The sequence below is a fragment of the Anopheles stephensi genome, chromosome 3 (assembly GCF_013141755.1).
Source record: "Anopheles stephensi strain Indian chromosome 3, UCI_ANSTEP_V1.0, whole genome shotgun sequence".
Taxonomy (NCBI): domain Eukaryota; kingdom Metazoa; phylum Arthropoda; class Insecta; order Diptera; family Culicidae; genus Anopheles; species Anopheles stephensi.
Window position 1 is genome coordinate 47218817 of NC_050203.1, and position 22723 is coordinate 47241539.

The window sequence follows — 22723 nt, forward strand, 5'->3', positions numbered from 1 at the left end:
TTAAACATAACTGATCAACAGATAGAGCGAAAGCAATGCAATGGGAAAGGGAGCTGCAAAGTCAAACGTCTCGTGTTTCGTATGTTTCGTTGGGGCTGTCAAGGAGGAAGCGGGTCAACCGTGAGCAACTGTTGTCTAACTAAGCTGTGTCGAGTGAAGCAAGATGTGAAGCACGCAGGAGGCAAAGTGTTCAATGGAGAAGGGTTCCTTACGTTCTCTCTGTTGGATGTTACAATATCTGAAAGGATCTCCTTCGTAACCAGGGAAACAGGTACACGAGGGCAGGTGATTCACGACCTGGCAGTCAGCATTCTGACCGCAAGTGCCTGGACAAGGATCTTGACATTTATTCCTCACACAAGCCCTGTTTGATGGGCAGTCCGAGTTGAGCACACATTCTGGACGACATCCTTCGTAGGGGTTTCCAAAGTGATCCTCGATACATGTGCATGATCCAGCACCGTTTTGTTCCCTGCATAGAGCGTTGGCTCCACATGGGTTGGGCAGGCAAGGTGTCGTTTGATCTTTGGGAGTATCTTGTTGGAAAGGTACGCACTGTGTGAAAGGATCGCCAGTATATCCAACGGCACAAATGCACATCGGCGTATGGCTGACAACCCTACATTGCGCGTTGGCCCCACAGGCGCCCGGACAAGGATCTTGGCACTTTTGTCGTATGCAGGCCAAGTTGTTTGAGCAATCAGAGTTGCTGATACATTCCGGACGGCAATTGGGTGGAGTACCGATCATGCCCTCTATACATGTACAAGATGGCGAATCGCCTACTGCACGGCACTGTGCATTTGGTCCGCAAGGAGATGGTTGGCAAGGGTTGCTTGGGGTCATTTGTACAGGAGGCTCGACTGAAAGTGATGAAGAATGACAAGGGAGAGTGATCGTAAGCGATCAAGATCCAAAACAAGGGGAGAATGATATGGTGGAGAAACCTACTCATTGGCTGACAGCGTACGAACGGATCGCCCGTGTATCGTTCCGGGCAGCTGCAAATTGGATTATGATTAACAACCGAGCACCTGGCTCCTACTCCACATGTTCCAGGACAAGGATCCCTACATTTTTGGTTGGTACACGCTTGATTCTGAGGGCACTCAGCGCTCACAACGCACTCTGGCCGACACGTCGGAGGGCTTCCAATGTATCCTGGGACACAGGAACATACAGCTTGTCCGTTGATCTCGCGACACTGGCTATTCGGACCGCAAGGCGATGGACTACAAGGATTGGTAACAGCCGGAGCTTGTTGTGGTCGACACTGCACGAAAGCGTTTCCTGCCATTCCATCCGGACATCGGCACATTGGAATGTGATTGATCACTTCGCACAGTGCATCTTGACCGCACGTGCCCGGACAAGGATCTACACATTTGCTACGAATACAGGCCCTATCCCGAGCGCAGTCCGAGTTCAAAACACACTCTGGCCGGCAGCCTCGGTACGGATCGCCTTGGTACTCTGGCAAACATGTGCAAATACCGTTCTGGCATTGTGCATTTGCCCCACAGGGCGAAGGATTGCACGGATCGTCATTGACGGGCTCAGGCGCTGTTGGATGAAGGGGACTCGTTATGGAGAGATCTGAGAGACAAAACAACGCAGGGAGATTCTTACGTGGCGGTGGCATGGGTCGACAGCTTGTGAAAGGATCTCCAGTGTATCCTTCCTCACAAGTGCAAATGGGAGTATGGTTGATCACATTACATCTGGTATTGATGCCACACGAACCAGGACAAGGGTCTCGACACTTCTCGTTCATGCATGCCTGATTGCTCGGACATTCCGCATTTATTGAGCACTCGGGGCGACAATTCGGCGGAGATCCAATGTAGTTGATCAAGCACGAACATGAAGGAGAGCCGTTTGCATCACGGCACTGTGAGTTTGGACCGCACGGAGAGGGAACGCATGGGTTCCTTACAACGATTGGTGTGTCTTGTACTGGAGCTGTTGTGGAAAAGAACAACGAGACAGTAGGGTTGGAGACGGAAGATTCTAGTCGGAAGGCATGATTATCGAGAAAGGGACGCTTACGTGGAATGGGATAGCATCTCGTGAACGGATCGCCTGTGAATCCAGATTGACATGAGCAAATGGGACTGTGATTATTGACGTTGCATCGAGCATTGGTTCCACATGTTCCAGGGCACGGGTCAACGCATTTCTGATTGACACATGCCTTATCCAAGGCACATTCTGAGCTGACCACACACTCTGGGCGACATCCCGGAGGAGAGCCGACATAAGTGGGTAGACACGAGCAGACTGCCTGTCCATTAACCTCTCGACATTGGCTGTTGGGACCACAGGGACTTGGTTGGCAAGGATTGACGTACTCTTGTACCGCTGCAGTAAAGGGGAGACACAACGTGTCATTAAACATAACTGATCAACAGATAGAGCGAAAGCAATGCAATGGGAAAGGGAGCTGCAAAGTCAAACGTCTCGTGTTTCGTATGTTTCGTTGGGGCTGTCAAGGAGGAAGCGGGTCAACCGTGAGCAACTGTTGTCTAACTAAGCTGTGTCGAGTGAAGCAAGATGTGAAGCACGCAGGAGGCAAAGTGTTCAATGGAGAAGGGTTCCTTACGTTCTCTCTGTTGGATGTTACAATATCTGAAAGGATCTCCTTCGTAACCAGGGAAACAGGTACACGAGGGCAGGTGATTCACGACCTGGCAGTCAGCATTCTGACCGCAAGTGCCTGGACAAGGATCTTGACATTTATTCCTCACACAAGCCCTGTTTGATGGGCAGTCCGAGTTGAGCAAACATTCTGGACGACATCCTTCGTAGGGGTTTCCAAAGTGATCCTCGATACATGTGCATGATCCAGCACCGTTTTGTTCCCTGCATAGAGCGTTGGCTCCACATGGGTTGGGCAGGCAAGGTGTCGTTTGATCTTTGGGAGTATCTTGTTGGAAAGGTACGCACTGTGTGAAAGGATCGCCAGTATATCCAACGGCACAAATGCACATCGGCGTATGGCTGACAACCCTACATTCCGCGTTGGCCCCACAGGCGCCCGGACAAGGATCTTGGCACTTTTGTCGTATGCAGGCCAAGTTGTTTGAGCAATCAGAGTTGCTGATACATTCCGGACGGCAATTGGGTGGAGTACCGATCATGCCCTCTATACATGTACAAGATGGCGAATCGCCTACTGCACGGCACTGTGCATTTGGTCCGCAAGGGGATGGTTGGCAAGGGTTGCTTGGGGTCATTTGTACAGGAGGCTCGACTGAAAGTGATGAAGAATGACAAGGGAGAGTGATCGTAAGCGATCAAGATCCAAAACAAGGGGAGAATGATATGGTGGAGAAACCTACTCATTGGCTGACAGCGTACGAACGGATCGCCCGTGTATCGTTCCGGGCAGCTGCAAATTGGATTATGATTCACAACCGAGCACCTGGCTCCTACTCCACATGTTCCAGGACAAGGATCCCTACATTTTTGGTTGGTACACGCTTGATTCTGAGGGCACTCAGCGCTCACAACGCACTCTGGCCGACACGTCGGAGGGCTTCCAATGTATCCTGGGACACAGGAACATACAGCTTGTCCGTTGATCTCGCGACACTGGCTATTAGGACCGCAAGGCGATGGACTACAAGGATTGGTAACAGCCGGAGCTTGTTGTGGTCGACACTGCACGAAAGCGTTTCCTGCCATTCCATCCGGACATCGGCACATTGGAATGTGATTGATCACTTCGCAGAGTGCATCTTGACCGCACGTGCCCGGACAAGGATCTACACATTTGCTACGAATACAGGCCCTATCCCGAGCGCAGTCCGAGTTCAAAACACACTCTGGCCGGCAGCCTCGGTACGGATCGCCTTGGTATTCTGGCAAACATGTGCAAATACCGTTCTGGCATTGTGCATTTGCCCCACAGGGCGAAGGATTGCACGGATCGTCATTGACGGGCTCAGGCGCTGTTGGATGAAGGGGACTCGTTATGGAGAGATCTGAGAGACAAAACAACGCAGGGAGATTCTTACGTGGCGGTGGCATGGGTCGACAGCTTGTGAAAGGATCTCCAGTGTATCCTTCCTCACAAGTGCAAATGGGAGTATGGTTGATCACATTACATCTGGCATTGATGCCACACGAACCAGGACAAGGGTCTCGACACTTCTCGTTCATGCATGCCTGATTGCTCGGACATTCCGCATTTATTGAGCACTCGGGGCGACAATTCGGCGGAGATCCAATGTAGTTGATCAAGCACGAACATGAAGGAGAGCCGTTTGCATCACGGCACTGTGAGTTTGGACCGCACGGAGAGGGAACGCATGGGTTCCTTACAACGATTGGTGTGTCTTGTACTGGAGCTGTTGTGGAAAAGAACAACGAGACAGTAGGGTTGGAGACGGAAGATTCTAGTCGGAAGGCATGATTATCGAGAAAGGGGCGCTTACGTGGAATGGGATAGCATCTCGTGAACGGATCGCCTGTGAATCCAGATTGACATGAGCAAATGGGACTGTGATTATTGACGTTGCATCGAGCATTGGTTCCACATGTTCCAGGGCACGGGTCAACGCATTTCTGATTGACACATGCCTTATCCAAGGCACATTCTGAGCTGACCACACACTCTGGGCGACATCCCGGAGGAGAGCCGACATAAGTGGGTAGACACGAGCAGACTGCCTGTCCATTAACCTCTCGACATTGGCTGTTGGGACCACAGGGACTTGGTTGGCAAGGATTGACGTACTCTTGTACCGCTGCAGTAAAGGGGAGACACAACGTGTCATTAAACATAACTGATCAACAGATAGAGCGAAAGCAATGCAATGGGAAAGGGAGCTGCAAAGTCAAACGTCTCGTGTTTCGTATGTTTCGTTGGGGCTGTCAAGGAGGAAGCGGGTCAACCGTGAGCAACTGTTGTCTAACTAAGCTGTGTCGAGTGAAGCAAGATGGGAAGCACGCAGGAGGCAAAGTGTTCAATGGAGAAGGGTTCCTTACGTTCTCTCTGTTGGATGTTACAATATCTGAAAGGATCTCCTTCGTAACCAGGGAAACAGGTACACGAGGGCAGGTGATTCACGACCTGGCAGTCAGCATTCTGACCGCAAGTGCCTGGACAAGGATCTTGACATTTATTCCTCACACAAGCCCTGTTTGATGGGCAGTCCGAGTTGAGCACACATTCTGGACGACATCCTTCGTAGGGGTTTCCAAAGTGATCCTCGATACATGTGCATGATCCAGCACCGTTTTGTTCCCTGCATAGAGCGTTGGCTCCACATGGGTTGGGCAGGCAAGGTGTCGTTTGATCTTTGGGAGTATCTTGTTGGAAAGGTACGCACTGTGTGAAAGGATCGCCAGTATATCCAACGGCACAAATGCACATCGGCGTATGGCTGACAACCCTACATTCCGCGTTGGCCCCACAGGCGCCCGGACAAGGATCTTGGCACTTTTGTCGTATGCAGGCCAAGTTGTTTGAGCAATCAGAGTTGCTGATACATTCCGGACGGCAATTGGGTGGAGCACCGATCATGCCCTCTATACATGTACAAGATGGCGAATCGCCTACTGCACGGCACTGTGCATTTGGTCCGCAAGGAGATGGTTGGCAAGGGTTGCTTGGGGTCATTTGTACAGGAGGCTCGACTGAAAGTGATGAAGAATGACAAGGGAGAGTGATCGTAAGCGATCAAGATCCAAAACAAGGGGAGAATGATATGGTGGAGAAACCTACTCATTGGCTGACAGCGTACGAACGGATCGCCCGTGTATCGTTCCGGGCAGCTGCAAATTGGATTATGATTCACAACCGAGCACCTGGCTCCTACTCCACATGTTCCAGGACAAGGATCCCTACATTTTTGGTTGGTACACGCTTGATTCTGAGGGCACTCAGCGCTCACAACGCACTCTGGCCGACACGTCGGAGGGCTTCCAATGTATCCTGGGACACAGGAACATACAGCTTGTCCGTTGATCTCGCGACACTGGCTATTAGGACCGCAAGGCGATGGACTACAAGGATTGGTAACAGCCGGAGCTTGTTGTGGTCGACACTGCACGAAAGCGTTTCCTGCCATTCCATCCGGACATCGGCACATCGGAATGTGATTGATCACTTCGCAGAGTGCATCTTGACCGCACGTGCCCGGACAAGGATCTACACATTTGCTACGAATACAGGCCCTATCCCGAGCGCAGTCCGAGTTCAAAACACACTCTGGCCGGCAGCCTCGGTACGGATCGCCTTGGTACTCTGGCAAACATGTGCAAATACCGTTCTGGCATTGTGCATTTGCCCCACAGGGCGAAGGATTGCACGGATCGTCATTGACGGGCTCAGGCGCTGTTGGATGAAGGGGACTCGTTATGGAGAGATCTGAGAGACAAAACAACGCAGGGAGATTCTTACGTGGCGGTGGCATGGGTCGACAGCTTGTGAAAGGATCTCCAGTGTATCCTTCCTCACAAGTGCAAATGGGAGTATGGTTGATCACATTACATCTGGTATTGATGCCACACGAACCAGGACAAGGGTCTCGACACTTCTCGTTCATGCATGCCTGATTGCTCGGACATTCCGCATTTATTGAGCACTCGGGGCGACAATTCGGCGGAGATCCAATGTAGTTGATCAGGCACGAACATGAAGGAGAGCCGTTTGCATCACGGCACTGTGAGTTTGGACCGCACGGAGAGGGAACGCATGGGTTCCTTACAACGATTGGTGTGTCTTGTACTGGAGCTGTTGTGGAAAAGAACAACGAGACAGTAGGGTTGGAGACGGAAGATTCTAGTCGGAAGGCATGATTATCGAGAAAGGGGCGCTTACGTGGAATGGGATAGCATCTCGTGAACGGATCGCCTGTGAATCCAGATTGACATGAGCAAATGGGACTGTGATTATTGACGTTGCATCGAGCATTGGTTCCACATGTTCCAGGGCACGGGTCAACGCATTTCTGATTGACACATGCCTTATCCAAGGCACATTCTGAGCTGACCACACACTCTGGGCGACATCCCGGAGGAGAGCCGACATAAGTGGGTAGACACGAGCAGACTGCCTGTCCATTAACCTCTCGACATTGGCTGTTGGGACCACAGGGACTTGGTTGGCAAGGATTGACGTACTCTTGTACCGCTGCAGTAAAGGGGAGACACAACGTGTCATTAAACATAACTGATCAACAGATAGAGCGAAAGCAATGCAATGGGAAAGGGAGCTGCAAAGTCAAACGTCTCGTGTTTCGTATGTTTCGTTGGGGCTGTCAAGGAGGAAGCGGGTCAACCGTGAGCAACTGTTGTCTAACTAAGCTGTGTCGAGTGAAGCAAGATGTGAAGCACGCAGGAGGCAAAGTGTTCAATGGAGAAGGGTTCCTTACGTTCTCTCTGTTGGATGTTACAATATCTGAAAGGATCTCCTTCGTAACCAGGGAAACAGGTACACGAGGGCAGGTGATTCACGACCTGGCAGTCAGCATTCTGACCGCAAGTGCCTGGACAAGGATCTTGACATTTATTCCTCACACAAGCCCTGTTTGATGGGCAGTCCGAGTTGAGCACACATTCTGGACGACATCCTTCGTAGGGGTTTCCAAAGTGATCCTCGATACATGTGCATGATCCAGCACCGTTTTGTTCCCTGCATAGAGCGTTGGCTCCACACGGGCTTGGGTTGCATGGATTGATATCTGGTACATCTTCTGCAAATTTTGAAACCAAACAGTTTTGTTTAGTTTTTGTTTGCTTATTATTGCGTTGATAAAAAAGCGTTTGCACAGATTTGTTCCTTATACTTGTGTGTGAAGCAGCTTCGTGTTGTTCAATTGGTAATAATATTTGAAAGCTTGTGTTTTCCTTTCCGTAGCGTTTGTGTTGAATAAGTGATTGATTTGGTTGTAATATATATTTGGATTCAAGCAGCGTGCGGCGATAAAGTTGGAGAATTCTCAAACTTACCTGCTTGAATTCTCTTCAAATAAGCGGAAGCTTTCGCGCTATTTCATAATTCCTCCCGGACTTATTTCCCAGTACGTATTTATAAAATAATGCCATGTAAATATATTTAATTTATAGTATTTGTTGTAGTGTATTGAAATTTCGTTTTTCTTTTTAAATTGTTTTAGGAACTACTTGAAAAAATGCGTTTGTAACTTGCTACGTAGTATTTGTAACTTGTTTTGCCATTTGCTGACGACCATACTTATTATAAGAAAAAATGATGTTGATGACTTATTGCACCTCAAAAAAATTTAACAACAAATTGATTTATAGTTTTGAAGGGGGCTACATCATGGCATTCATTTTATAGAAAATACATACTTTTAAAAGCGTAATGCAATAGCAAGCAACACAATGTGATAATACAAAATAATGAAAAGATTTGAAGCAGTACTCACCGATAATGGCTTGACATCCGGTAAATGGATCTCCAGTAAATCCAGCGTCACAACTGCAGCTTGGCGTATGACGCGACACAGAACATTTAGCGTTCAATCCGCAGGATCCTGGACATGGATCTGTACACTTTTGTCTGATGCAAGCTAGATGGTCTGAACACTCTGTACTTAAAATACATTCCGGTCGGCAACTCGGCGGTGTTCCTATATAACCAGGTAAGCACGAACATGCTTCTCGATCTCCAACCACTTTACATTCGGCATTCGGTCCACATGGTGACGGTGTACATAATGCTCGAGGAGCCTCTGTTGTTGAGACAGGGATGATTTCTTTATAGCAACGGGTAAATGGATCACCGGTAAAGCCAGGCGTGCAGCTACATATTGGATTGTGATTGATGATGTTGCAGTTGGCATTCTGGCCACACGAACCTGGGCACGGGTCAATGCATCTGAAATTGACACAAGCCCGGTTTGCCTCGCAGTCACTATTTTGTTGGCATTCTGGTCGACAATTTGGTGGACTTCCAACCATATCTGGCTGACATTTGCAGATGGCTACACCATTTTGAATACGACAAATGCTGTTCGGACCGCATGTGTACTTATCGCACACAGGTGGGGCTGGTGTCACTGGATCTGCCATCCGAAGATTGCATTGAACGAACGGGTCTCCTACCATACCGTCTGGGCATATGCACGTTGGAACGTGATTGTGGATTTCGCACAAAGCTTGAGTGCCACAAACTCCTGGACAAGGATCAACGCACTTATACTGAACACAGGCTAGCTTGTCTGAACAGTCGGAATTTATGTCACACTCTCGACGGCATCCCGAAAATACATCATACGGATTTCCTTCGTAGCCAGCCAAACAGTAACATGCTCCAGCATTGTTACGCTCACGACATTCAGCATTCGGGCCGCATGGCGAAGGTGTACAAGGCGTTAGTCGTTCAGTGGTAGCTGCAAACAAGAGCAGAAAAACGTATTCGAAACATATATTTTTTGACCTATGACTAACTGTACTGTACTAACTGAAAACATGTAAACTTACGTGGCAAGATGCGACTGCATTGCTCGAGAGGATTTCCTTCGAAACCTACATCACACGTACAGACTGGTTTATGATTGATTACTCGACAAACTGCGTTCGAACCACATCCAGCCGCACACGGATCAAGGCACCTTTCGTTTTGACATGCCAAATTGCTCGGACACTCGGCGTCTCTGGTGCATTCAGGTCGACAATTCGGAGGTCTTCCAATGTAGTTTGGTGCGCATGAGCAAGCCGGCTGACTTCCCACGGTTCGGCAGTTCGCATTTGGTCCACATGGTGAGGGTACACAAGGATTCAAAGGAGTAATGTCCTTCTGTTCCTCTTTCTTTGCACATTGTATGAATGGATCTCCGGTAAAACCAGGAGGGCAGCTGCATATCGGATTGTGATTAACAACTTGACAGCGGGCATCTGTACCACAGGTTCCAGGACATGGATCAACGCATTTCTTATTAACGCACGCTCGATCCTGACTACATTCCGAGCTGACGACACATTCTGGGCGACACATCGGTGGCGTACCGATGTAGCCTGCCAGGCATGAGCACACAGGATGGCCGTTGATTTCTCTGCACTGACTGTTTGGACCGCACGGTGACGGTTGACAACCTGGAAGCTTTGGTCTCTCGGTTACTATCTCGGCTAACGTACACGTACTAGCCGGATCGCCGGTGTATCCCTCCAAACAGTAGCACACTGGGCTATGGTTTTGCACGACACATTCAGCGTTAAGCCCACACACTCCTGGGCATGGATCTCGGCACTTATTATTCATGCAAGCCTTTGATTTTTCGCAATCGGTATTTTGAACGCATTCGGGGCGGCATCCTGTGTAAGGATCGCCGAAATATTCTGGCATGCAAGTACATGATCCAGCTCCATTTCTCTCCTTGCATATTGCATTAGCACCGCATGGTGATGGATTGCACGGATTGACTGGTTCCTCATCACGTACTAGCGAGGAAAAACAAGCAATAAAGATAGATAATGTTAATGCTAATTTTTAATTGAAAGAGCAATGATGTCGCTTGTCAGCTGACAAATAATTAACAACATATTATATGATAGTCTTAATTATCCTAGTACTATGACAACATTGCTGAAGAATTTGTACAAATAGAATGCTTACTAGTGACTATTTCTGTACAGACAGAGAAGGGATCTCCGGTAAATCCAGCCTCACACTCGCAGATCGGATTGTGCTTCACTACTGTACAACGTGCGTTAATACCACAAGAACCCACACATGGATTAGTACATCGTTCATTTACACATGCTAACGTAGCAGCACATTCGGCATTAAGCATGCACTCTGGACGGCAGTTTGGCGCTCGGCCGATGTAGTTCGGTAAACAAGAACATGCAGGTGTCGACCCGATGGCTCGGCAGACAGAGTTTGGTCCGCAAGGTGATGGAACGCATGGATCTATTGGCTCTTGCACAACTGGAGCTTCTATGAAGTGATTATCGGCGATTCGAAGATTCAGAACAGTAGGGTGATTGAGTAAGAGAGCAAGAAAGCGAAAAAGCCAGAGAAAAATAAAGCAGAGAGCAAGAAAGCATAGCAAAATCGGAAAATGGAAAGGAGGGAAAAGAAAACAGACATTGTTTGAACCACTTCATCTTTTTAGTATCGTTTGAGAATGCTAGCATTCTGTCAATATAGAACAAGGTGCTTACTTTCAACTGGTACGCATCTTACGAACGGATCTCCAGTGAAGCCAAGTGAGCAGCTACAAATCGGATTATGATTCACGATTTGACAACGTGCATTCTGCCCGCAAGTACCTGGACAAGGATCATTGCACTTTTGCCCAATACAAGCCTTATCGAGAGAACACTCAGAACTGACAATACACTCCGGTCGGCAGTTCGGTGGCGAACCGATGAAACTTGGTTGGCATGTGCATACGGCATGGCCGTTCGATTCACGGCAGATACTGTTTGGTCCGCAAGGGGACGGCGAGCAGGGATTAATCGGTTCATTTTGTTCTAAAAAGTGTCCAAAACGGATAAAAACAAAAATGGTGGGTTTGAGAAAATCAGTTTGAAAAATGCAAGGCATTTGTAGGCAAAACAGTCTTACTAGGTTGCTCTGGTAGACGACATTGTGTGAAAGGATCTCCCGTATAGCCCGGTCGGCATGCGCAGCTTGGAGAATGATTGACAACGTAACATTCTGCGTCAATACCACAAACACCAGGGCAAGGGTCGGCACATTTATTGTTTACACAGGCTCTCACGCGAGGACAATCGCTATTGGTAACACATTCCGGTCGACATCCGCTGTACGGATCACCAAAGTAATCCGACAGGCATGTACATGATCCAGCGCCATTTCGTTCCTTGCACACTGCATTAGATCCACAGGGCGATGGGTTGCATGGATTTCGAGGCTCTTCACGAACAGGTGTTACTACAAGAAGAAAGGCAGTTTATACATAGTTGTTATCCCCATACCTTATACATACATATTACATTTTACTACTCTGCATTACATAGCACGGACATATAAAGTTATATTCTGTAGAGCTAATGTTTAGAGTTACATTCTGTACATTGGCTGACATTTGCGATAACTGATAGATGACTTGTCCTGTTTGGGTCGATCAGTATCGCAAACATCAGGGCAATTTATACTATTATATATACACACACACACACATGCAAACAAACTGTACATATCTACAGAGAGAGAGTGAGTGGAGTGGAAGCGTAATCCAGCTAGTTTGTCATATCAAGGGTTTGATTATGCTTTCACTACACTTCACTTAAAGTGCGTAAAGAAGAGTAGTAGGACAGTAGGATAGTGAAAAGAAATCTTACAAGGAATAACTGTACACCCGGAGAAAGGATCTCCCGTATATCCGGTTTGGCAGGAACAGGTAGGAGAGTGTTCGATCACGCGACAAGCAGCATTGGGACCGCACGATCCCGGACACGGATCCGCACATTTTTCATTTACGCAGGCAAGATTTCCAGAGCATTCTGCATTGATCGTACACTCAGGCCTACAATTCGGAGCCCTACCAACATAGTTGGGAAGGCAGGAACAGGCCGGAACGTTGCCAACCGCCCTGCATTGCGAATTCGGTCCACAAGGCGAAGGAAGACATGGATTCGTAGGTTCAGCTTGAACCACTTGTTCTAGAAGGAGGACATTGGAAGACGAGCAAGACGAAGGACGATTATTGATCGGAACGATTTAAGCACTGGCGTTGGCATCGTCGACGGCACCAACAGACCAAGAGACTAGTACAAGAGGTTCGGCTTACTTTCTTCTGGCACGCATCGTTCGAATGGGTCGCCTGTGAAACCGGATGGACAGCTACAGATGGGGTTGTGATTAATCACCGTACAGCGTGCATTAAAACCGCATGTTCCAGGGCATGGGTCTAGGCAAGATTGCTTAATACAAGCCTTATCCAGAGCGCATTCAGAGCTCACCGTACACTCTGGCCGACAAGCCGGTGGAGTACCAATGTAATTGGCCTGACACGAACAGACTGCATGATCATTAACATTGCGACACTGACTATACGGACCGCAAGGCGATGGACGACAAGGATCGACAGGAGTATGTTCTATTTCTGCGTAGTCGAAGAGAAGGAAATAATACCACGATTAACAACCGCGACGTGCTATCTTTAAGGGTTGAATACACCTACGTTTTGGTATCTCGCGACATGCTTGTGACGGGTTGCCAGTGTAGCCCGGCAAACAAGAGCAGGAAGGTGAATGGTTCATGACGAAACATTCCGCATTCAGACCACACATTCCAGGGCATGGGTCGACGCATTTGTTGTTCAAGCATGCACGCGTGTTTGCGCAATCCGAGCTGAGCATACATTCGGGCCGGCACTCGTGATAAGGATCGCCGAAGTAATCCTGAACACATGTGCAAGAACCGGCGTTATTGCGTACATTACAATCGGCATTAATGCCGCACGGTGAAGGATTACAGGGATCTACAATTTCTGGTTCACGGTGTACTAGGGTAGAGGAAATGTGGGCATCCATAATGAACAGATAGGAGAAAAGAGAGTGTGAGTCACGCAAATTTTTATCTCGCTCGGTAGCTATAGTATTGTTGGGCAAATTCTTACTTATGATAGGGGCACATGAAGTGTATGGATCACCTTCGTATCCTTCAATACAACGACAGTTCGGCTGGTGGTTTTGCACAGTGCAGAGTGCATTTGAACCACAGGATCCCGGACAAGGATCGCTGCATCGTTCGTTAATACACGCCTTCATCGGTGTACACTGCGAGTTCGAAGTGCATTCTGGACGACAGTTGGGTGCGCGTCCGACGTAATTTGGAAGACAAGAGCAGGCGGCAGTTTGACCAACTGCTTTACATTGAGAATTGGGTCCACATGGAGACGGAATGCACGGTTCCGCAGGTCTTTCCTGTACGACTGGACGACCTACGCGATGAAAAATAATCACCCAAAGAAGGGAAGGAAAACTGTTGTAATCTTGCCAACAATTACGTTCTTCTGCTAATTCTTACGTTCTTCTGGCACACATCTCACAAATGGATCTCCTGTGAAGCCGGCCTTGCAACTGCATATCGGATTGTGGTTTACCACCTGACATCGTGCATTAAAACCGCACGTTCCTGGGCAAGGATCCGTACATTTAGTTTTAACACACGATTTGTCCAAAGAACACTCCGAGCTGACCACGCACTCTGGTCGACAGTTTGGCGGAGAACCAATATAATTCTGCTGGCAAGTGCACACAGCATGGTTGTTTAACACGCGGCAAACGCTGTTTGGACCACATGGCGATGGTTGACATGGTTGAACTATCGGCTCATCTCGAACTGAGTGAAGTATTCGAGCAATGAAATAAATGAGCAAAAGTCAATAACAATATTATCCTTTAGGTCAGGCCGAACTTTTCGACAAATCGCTTACTTTCAGGTTGAGGCCTGCATTCGGTGAATGGGTTCCCTACGAATCCTGCCAAACAAACGCAACTCGGGGAATGATTTACGACGTGACATTCAGCATTAACACCACACGTTCCAGGACACGGATCTTGACATTTGTTATTGATACAGGCTCGCGTTCTAGGACAATCGCTATTCATAACGCACTCCGGGCGACATCCAACGTACGGATCCCCAAAGTATTCCGGAGCGCACGTGCATGATCCTGCACCATTACGCTCTTTGCAAATGGCGTTCGTTCCACACGGGCTGGGATTGCATGGCATGGGCGTTTCTTCGTGAACGACTGAAAAGGTTATTAAACATGTCAAATATTTTTTGTTAAAAGAGGCAGTTACCAAACTAATAATGTATTAAACCAAATACATCTAACCGAATCACTTAATCTCATGCTTTGAAGAAGCAGATAATTGCAATTGTCTCAGTACTGCTTCGCACTGGTTTATTGAATAAGCTGTAGCAAATGTATTAATCATTCGGCTATTACTGCAAACCAAATTTGGCTAATGTCTTTGGATGAGACACACCAACATTATACATTGCTTCTCAAATATATGAGAATAGTGTTAATTTGGCAACCAATTGTTAACTTGTGTTTGTGTTGCACGTTTTGTTCCAGCTCAACCCGTGTTGAATATTGATCGCTCGTGTAGGTGTGTATGTAGTGATTTTAGTGTACTGCAGAGTTTGTGTGGCTGCATATGAATGATGCAGCATGTTTACCCTTGTATCAAGCGCATTAATGAAAATAACAATGTAAAGCACAAAATGTGTTCTGAGAGCATTTGTAAAGCCAGAAACTGTTACTGCTGCAGCTAAAACTATTGTTATTTGTATTTCATAACGTATCACTGTCAAAAGCTTTAAAGCTTCCACAAGATAGCAGGCTGTTGCTGACGTTGGCTTACTCTGAATGATACTGCATCCAGCGAATGGATCCCCGCTGTAGCCTTGCGTGCAGCTACATAAAGGTTTGTGTGCTACAACAACGCACTCGCTATTTACTCCACAAGATCCAGCGCACGGATTGCGGCATTTTTCATTTATGCAGGCCAAATTCATGGCACACTCAGAGTCCACGGTACATTCGGGCCTGCAGTTTGGTGGACGACCCACGTAGTTGGGTAAACATGAACATACAGCCCGATTGTTGTGCTCTTTGCACAATGAATTCACTCCACACGGTGATGGCTGGCATGGATTCCTGTACTCCTCCTCTAACACCGGTTGTGCTTTAATAGTTGTAAACACAGGTGCGTGGAAGAAGGTGGGAAAATGGAAATGGACAAATTTTACTCATTTTTAAACAGTGCGGAAGAAATCAGCGTTTGCACTAAGCGAAAAGCAACGGAGTTTAATGCTAGGCAAGTGGCTTGCATTAGCTATAGCAAATATCTTACTTGGCTCTGGTGAGCACTGCACAAACGGGTCACCAGTGAAACCAGCATTACAGCTGCAAATCGGATTGTGATTCACCACACGACACCGTGCATTCATGCCGCACGTACCCGGGCACGGATCAATGCACCGCTGGTTGAGGCACGTTCGATCGCGCGGGCACTCTGCATTGATAAGACATTCTGGACGACAGTTTGGCGGAACACCGGAACAACTGATCTGACACGAGCAAACCGGATGACCGTCTAGCACCCTGCATATGCTGTACGGACCGCATGGAGATGGCGAACACGGATCAAGGGGATGGCGGGCGGGAAGGTCTAATATAACAGGTGAAAGGTGTCAAACCATACCAACACGTGCAATAGATGAAAGAAAAGAATAGAAGATGGAGTTTGTGTGTATGATACACGTTAGTGAAGGTGATACCTTTTACCAGGAGAGATGGGACAGATTTGTTGGAGTATATCTTACTTTCTACCACAATAGGACGGCAAGCCTGTGATGGATTGCCTGTATAACCTGGACTACAGCTACAATACGGCGAGTGGTTATGTACACGACATTCACTATTAGGACCGCATGTGCCAAGGCATGGATCAATGCAGCGCATGTTAACGCATGCCTTGGACAACGGACATTCTGAACTCTGAACACATTCCGGTCGGCAGTTGACGTATGGATCACCGAAATAGTTGGGCATGCATGTACACGAACCGGCACCGTTACGTTCCTTGCAAATCGCATTTGATCCGCAAGGTGACGGATTGCATGGTTCTATGATTTCATCCCGTTTAATCGCTACAAAAATGTGTTTGAAGTATGTCATTAATTATGTAAAATAGTATTACTTTCTAATAATTAATTTGTTAGCAACCAACCGATCAGCTTATTGATGCTGTCGGCCATACGGGTCAGGTATGAGTTCGGAAGGAATGTTGACAAACCTCACATCCGGAGAAAAAATATTGAGGTAACAGTTTATGAGAATCATATAAAAAAGATGACTTACCAACTGGATTGCAACCACTGTATGGATCCCCTTCAAACCCATTCACACAGTTACATTCTGGCCGATGGTTGCGGGCAGTACATTCTGCGTTGTAGCCGCATGATCCCACGCACGGATCACGGCATTTCTGATTGAAGCACGCACGGTTTGAAGGACAGTCCTGATCCGTTTCACACTCCGGTCTACAGTTCGGTGGCGCACCGAGCATACCGGCAGCACATGTACACACTGCACGATTATCAATTTCCCGGCATTCCGAGTACGCTCCACAAGGGCTTGGCTGACACGGATGTACTGGTTCTGCTGGTTTGGGGTAACACTGTTCGAACGGATTACCAATCATGTCGCGCTGACAACTGCAGAACGGTTTGTGGTTGATAACTTGACACTGTGCATTAATTCCACACAATCCAGGACACGGATCTTTGCATTTCAAGTTGATGCAGCTTCGGTCGTGCGGACATTCCTCATTGCTTGAGCATTCTGGTCGGCATGCCGGTGGTGTTCCACGGTATCCTTCCGCGCAGGAGCATGTTGGTCGGCCACCCATCACACGGCACACGCTGTTCGATGGACAGGACGCGCATGGATCCTTTGGGGCCACTGGCGGTGGTATATCCTTACGGCAACCCCGGAACGGATCGCCCACATATCCACGGCTACACTCACACACTGGTATATGATTAGCGACGGTACAATCTGCGTTTGTACCGCAAACACCTGGACATGGATCACGGCAATGTTGATTGACGCACGCGGAATGGCTCGGACAGTCGGAGTTCAGCACGCACTCGGGTCTGCACCCTGTATTGTACGGATCTCCTAGATATGGTGTTATGCATGTACACTTCGCAGCACCGTTATGCTCGCTGCATATTGCGTTTTCTGCACACGGGTTAGGATAGCAAACGTCTTTCGGCGTATCGTTGGGAACAGCAGAACAACCGATGAACGCATCTCCCTCAAATCCTGCACGGCAGCTGCAAAATGCCGAGTGAGCCACAATGTGACAGTCAGCATTCGCTCCGCAAGCGTTTGCACACGGATTTTGACACTTTTCATTAATGCACGCCTTATCCTGGGGACATTCCGAGCTGAGCACACACTCTGGACGGCAGGCGGGCGGCGAACCAATGAAGTTTGGTTGGCAGGAACACACCGGGCGCCGGCTGCGCACTTGACACAATGAGTTTGGTCCACATGGCGAAGGATCGCAAGGATTCCTTTGCTCTATCGGTGGTTCATTTTGACGCGATTCACAGATCACAAATGGATCACCTTGTTGGTTAGCACCGCAACTGCATATCGGATTATGGTTCAGAACCTCGCAGCGTGCACCGACGCCACAAGTACCCGGGCAAGGATCAGCGCACTTCAAATTGATGCACGCCTTATTCTGCGGACATTCCGCATTGATCATACATTCCGCCTGACAAGCGGGAGGCACTCCACGGTATCCAGGCAAGCACGAACAGATGGCATAACCGTCGGGTGTAGTGCGACATTTGCTGTTCGGTCCACATGGATTCGGGTCACAAGGCGTGTTGTCCGGTGGCAGATAGGTGCGTTCTGTGCATGCAACCAGTGCATCACCGGTGTGCGTTGGCGGGCAGAAGCATATTGGTAGATGATTTACAACCTTGCATTGCGCGTTCACGCCGCAGGCATCAACGCAGGGATCAACGCAGCGTGAATTCACGCATGCCTTACTGATCGGGCAGTCCGTATTTACCACACATTCTGGTCGGCAACCCACTAATGGGTCTCCGTAGTAATTCTTCTTACACACGCATGCTAAGACTCCGTTCTGTTGTTTGCACTGCGTATTTGCTCCGCATCGTATACTATCGCAAGTTTCCCGAGGACTTTCCTGTGGTTTACACTGTTCGTATGGGTTACCGTGCATGTTTGGTGGGCAATAGCAGACAGGTCGATGTCGTTCTACGGTGCACAGGGCGTTGTATCCACACGATCCAGGACAAGGATCTTGACACTGTGACTGTAAGCAGGCCATGTTGAATGGACAATCCGTGTTTAGCACACACTGTGGACGACATCGAGGATTATGTATTGCGTCCGGTGCTACGCACGGGTCGCAAAGTGCTACATCGTTACCATAGATCGAACAAATTTCACCGGGCCCGCACGGGTCCGATAAGCATGGTTGTCTGGTCATATTTCTTTCCTCTGGTATCGGAACACACTGCACGAATGCGTCGCCGGTATAACCCGAAGGACACTTGCACATTGGTGTATGATAATTCACACTGCACTCTGCGTTCACACCGCACACCGTTCCCAATGCACAGGGCGATACGCACTTATGATTGATGCACGATTTGTCCGGTGTGCAATCAGAGTTAATATCGCATTCAGGTTTGCAGCCCTTCCGTGGATCACCGTGGTAGTTTGTTAAGCATTTACAAACTGGTCGTTTGTTTCTCAATGTACAGCGAGCATTTGCACCACACGGGCTAGGATTACAAGCGTCTCGGGGCCGTTCATCTAAGCTGTAGCATTGAATGGCGGGATTGCCTGTTAAGCCAGCATCGCAGAAGCATACTGGATGATGCTTCTCTACACGACAATGAGCTCCTGTACCGCATGATCCCGGACAGGGATCAGAACAGCGAAGTCCGATACATGCTTTGTCTGCCGCACATTGGTCATCGCTTAAGCACTCAAATGCGTGACAACCAGTTGTCGTTGGATCTCCACTCAATCCTGGTGGGCATCGGCATCCCGGAGCACCATCCACTAGCAGCACACACTCCGCTCCCGGGCCGCAAGGATTTGGTTCGCAAACTGATCTGGGTTGTTCAACGCATCCTCCATAAGGATCTCCAATGAAGTTCGGCTTACAGTAACACTGCTCCCTGCCTTCTGCGACGTAACAATCAGCATTCGCACCGCATGGTCCTGGTTGACACAGTTCCGGTGTCATCACTGGCTCTAGGCAGCTGCGATAGGGGTTTCCGATCATCGAATCCGGACAGTAGCAGACTGGGTTGCGTGTAGCATCGCAGATTGCCCCAAAACCGCAGGGATTTGGATCGCATGGACTAGAGGGCTCCACACAGCCGCGAATCGTATTCGGACTTTCGATGTATCCTGGAACACAAGTGCATTTTGCATAACCGTTACCGAGTATTGTACACTGAGTATTTGGCCCACAAGGTGATGGAACGCATGGATTTTGGGGCAGTGTACATGGCGTATGTGGTGGATTTCCTTCAAACTCTGGTAAACAGAAGCAGGTGGCTTTGCCATTGATTTTCCGGCATCCGGAATTGGGACCACATGGATTTGGAGTGCACTCGTCACCTTCAGGAACTAAAGCAAGAAATGAAAATAATGTATAATGTAGGAGTTTGTTGAATGATAGTATGTGTCACAAACAAAACAGGTAAAGAAATATACGTACTGCAATTTTTGAAGGGATTTCCCGTCAATCCCCGTGGACAGAAGCAAACCGGACTACCGTTGTCCACCTCACACATTGCATTGATTCCACACGGATTGGGATCGCACGGGTTGCTTGGTGGATTGCACCCGATTCGTGCATTGCCACCATATCCCGGCGGGCAACGGCAAATCGATTTATGGTTCTTCACATCGCACATAGCATTTGGTCCGCATTGACACGGTGATGAGCAACGACCTTTAATGCATGCCTCGTTATCGTTGCACTGTCGATCCGAGAGGCAACCTTGCGGTTGTGTACACTCAATGTAGGCATTACCAGCGTATCCTGCTCTGCAGCGGCAATCGATTCCATGATTCACTGGGTAGCAATCTGCATTCTCGCCACAAGAATCGCTTTGGCATGGATTAATACAGATGCGATTTAATCGATCACAAAGCTTATCTGGCGGACAATCTTCGTTATATTGGCAAACCGAACCAACTGTTGTTACTGAAATGTGAACTTTTAATTAATATCTCATGTCCAATGTGAGAGCACGTGGTCAGTCTTGATTTGGTGACCATTCGATGTATATATGTTATGTCCTACCTGGTATGCATTGCACAAAACCGTTCCCATGATATCCGTCAATGCAACTGCAATCAGTACCGTGGTTGGTATTGATGCAAACTGCATTGGTCGTACAAAGATTTTTTACATCACACGGTCTATGGCACACGTTTCCAACACAGGCTTCCGTAAGTGAACACTCATCATTTGTGGTGCATTGTACTGAGTGGTGCAAAAATATGGAAAGAGAGTGGATTCGTACATGTGATAAATGTGCAGATATATACATGAAATACATGAGAGAAAATTTCCCTGACTTTAAAAGAACTTGTATTGTGAAATGAGGTGACCGAAATATTGATGTTGATGCAACTTGAAATTGGTATGATAAAGCGTGAAAAGTGATTTTGGATATTGTACAAATATTCTCAATCGAGCTAGCAAAACAGATCTTAATTAAAAAAGCGATTATTATTATGTGTTGCTTACTTGGCTCCAGCACTGTGCATTTGATGGTTGGGTTACCCTCATGTCCTGGTGGACATGTGCAAATAGGACGATGCATTTTTGCCTGACATGTTGCTGTTTCCGCACAAACGCCATCAAATAAGCAAGGATTTTCGCACAAGCCCATGTAACACGCTTCGTTATCCAGACAGTCGTTATCAGATTGGCAAGGCTCAGGAATTTTGGGCGATCCCGGAGGCTCTGTATTAGTTGTCAATAGTTAAGAGAATATTAATTAGCAATATGCTTTTGTTAGCAAAATATGTAAAAGTAAGCAAAATTTCAGGAAGATAGAACTCGAAAACGAAGTGAAAGATATTAAAAACAGGGAAATAGTGGTAGAAAACAAACAAAAGAAGTTAAGAATATTAAAATAGGAGAATACGAAGTAACAGGGTTCAGATAAAAATAAATATTTACAGGAATAGGTGTAGAAATATTGGTCAGATTTTAAGGCAGCTATAATACCTCTTGCACAAGGAGTGTTAGGGGGAAGGTTGGTTGAGTTACAAAGTACGAAACATTGTGATTTTACACAAATTTCATTTTCAGTGCACTCGTTTGTGGATTGGCAGGCTTTGGTGGCTGGAGGCATACTTGTATTATGTGGCATTTCACTTGGATAAGTAGCGGTGGTTATTGATCCTTCAGTTGAACCAAAACTTTCATCATGTGCAGAAACAATTGTTGTACCCATAGTGCGATTGTCAGACAACAGCGTCACAGTAGTAAAATGCGTGCGTGGTGTGGTCAATAAGTCATGTCCTTTCATATCGGTGGCGTTCGTTTGTGTGATATTGATGAAAGTAGTCATTAAAGAGTCATCGTAATGCGTTGCGAGTTCATAAGGATATGGCGTTGTTGTTTGTAACCTGGAAGTTGTAGTTGTTCGATCACCACGGGTGGTAGACTGATCCGAAGAATCAGTTGTAGTATATGACCGTGTGGCGTCTGTATCATGTTGAGTTGTGCGCTCGTCAGGATAGAGAGTTGTTGTATCAAAGCTAGCAGCTGTAGTTGTTCGATCACCACGGGTGGTAGACAGATCCGAGGAATCAGTTGTAGTATACGATCGTGTGGCGTCTGTATCATGTTGAGTTGTGCGCTCGTCAGGATAGAGAGTTGTTGTATCAAAACTGGCTACTGTAGTGGTTCGATCACCACGGGTGGTAGACTGATCCGAAGAATCAGTTGTAGTATACGATCGTGTGGCATCTGTATCCTGTTGAGTTGTGCGCTCGTCAGGATAGAGAGTTGTTGTATCAAAGCTAGCAGCTGTAGTTGTTCGATCACCACGGGTGGTAGACAGATCCGAGGAATCAGTTGTAGTATACGATCGTGTGGCGTCTGTATCATGTTGAGTTGTGCGCTCGTCAGGATAGAGAGTTGTTGTATCAAAGCTAGCAGCTGT

At 47.7% G+C, this 22723-nt stretch overlaps 1 protein-coding gene across 23 annotated transcripts in view; it reads right to left on the minus strand.

The window, feature by feature from the left end:
• The window catches only part of LOC118508926, a 139557-nt gene that overhangs the window by 23808 nt on the left and 93026 nt on the right, over positions 1-22723 (minus strand). For 8 of the 23 annotated variants that reach the window (XM_036048809.1, XM_036048813.1, XM_036048816.1 and 5 more), the window contains 29 exons: positions 21295-21513; positions 20845-21027; positions 20254-20745; positions 16830-20162; positions 16292-16618; positions 15820-16137; positions 15328-15651; positions 14385-14705; positions 13976-14290; positions 13566-13889; positions 13128-13451; positions 12735-13049; positions 12286-12606; positions 11546-11875; positions 11140-11451; positions 10589-10912; positions 9457-10413; positions 8400-9365; positions 7383-7703; positions 6830-7141; positions 5732-6742; positions 4993-5643; positions 4440-4751; positions 4020-4352; positions 3342-3953; positions 2603-3253; positions 2050-2361; positions 952-1962; positions 213-863 (listed from right to left, as the gene is read on the minus strand). In XM_036048809.1, the coding sequence (XP_035904702.1) occupies positions 213-863; positions 952-1962; positions 2050-2361; positions 2603-3253; positions 3342-3953; positions 4020-4352; positions 4440-4751; positions 4993-5643; positions 5732-6742; positions 6830-7141; positions 7383-7703; positions 8400-9365; positions 9457-10413; positions 10589-10912; positions 11140-11451; positions 11546-11875; positions 12286-12606; positions 12735-13049; positions 13128-13451; positions 13566-13889; positions 13976-14290; positions 14385-14705; positions 15328-15651; positions 15820-16137; positions 16292-16618; positions 16830-20162; positions 20254-20745; positions 20845-21027; positions 21295-21513 (16182 nt within the window). Of the gene's footprint in view, positions 1-212; positions 864-951; positions 1963-2049; positions 2362-2602; positions 3254-3341; positions 4353-4439; positions 4752-4992; positions 5644-5731; positions 6743-6829; positions 7142-7382; positions 7704-8399; positions 9366-9456; positions 10414-10588; positions 10913-11139; positions 11452-11545; positions 11876-12285; positions 12607-12734; positions 13050-13127; positions 13452-13565; positions 13890-13975; positions 14291-14384; positions 14706-15327; positions 15652-15819; positions 16138-16291; positions 16619-16829; positions 20163-20253; positions 20746-20844; positions 21028-21294; positions 21514-22723 lie in introns of all 23 variants that reach the window. The other 15 variants (XM_036048833.1, XM_036048823.1, XM_036048810.1 and 12 more) reach the window with 10 other exon arrangements.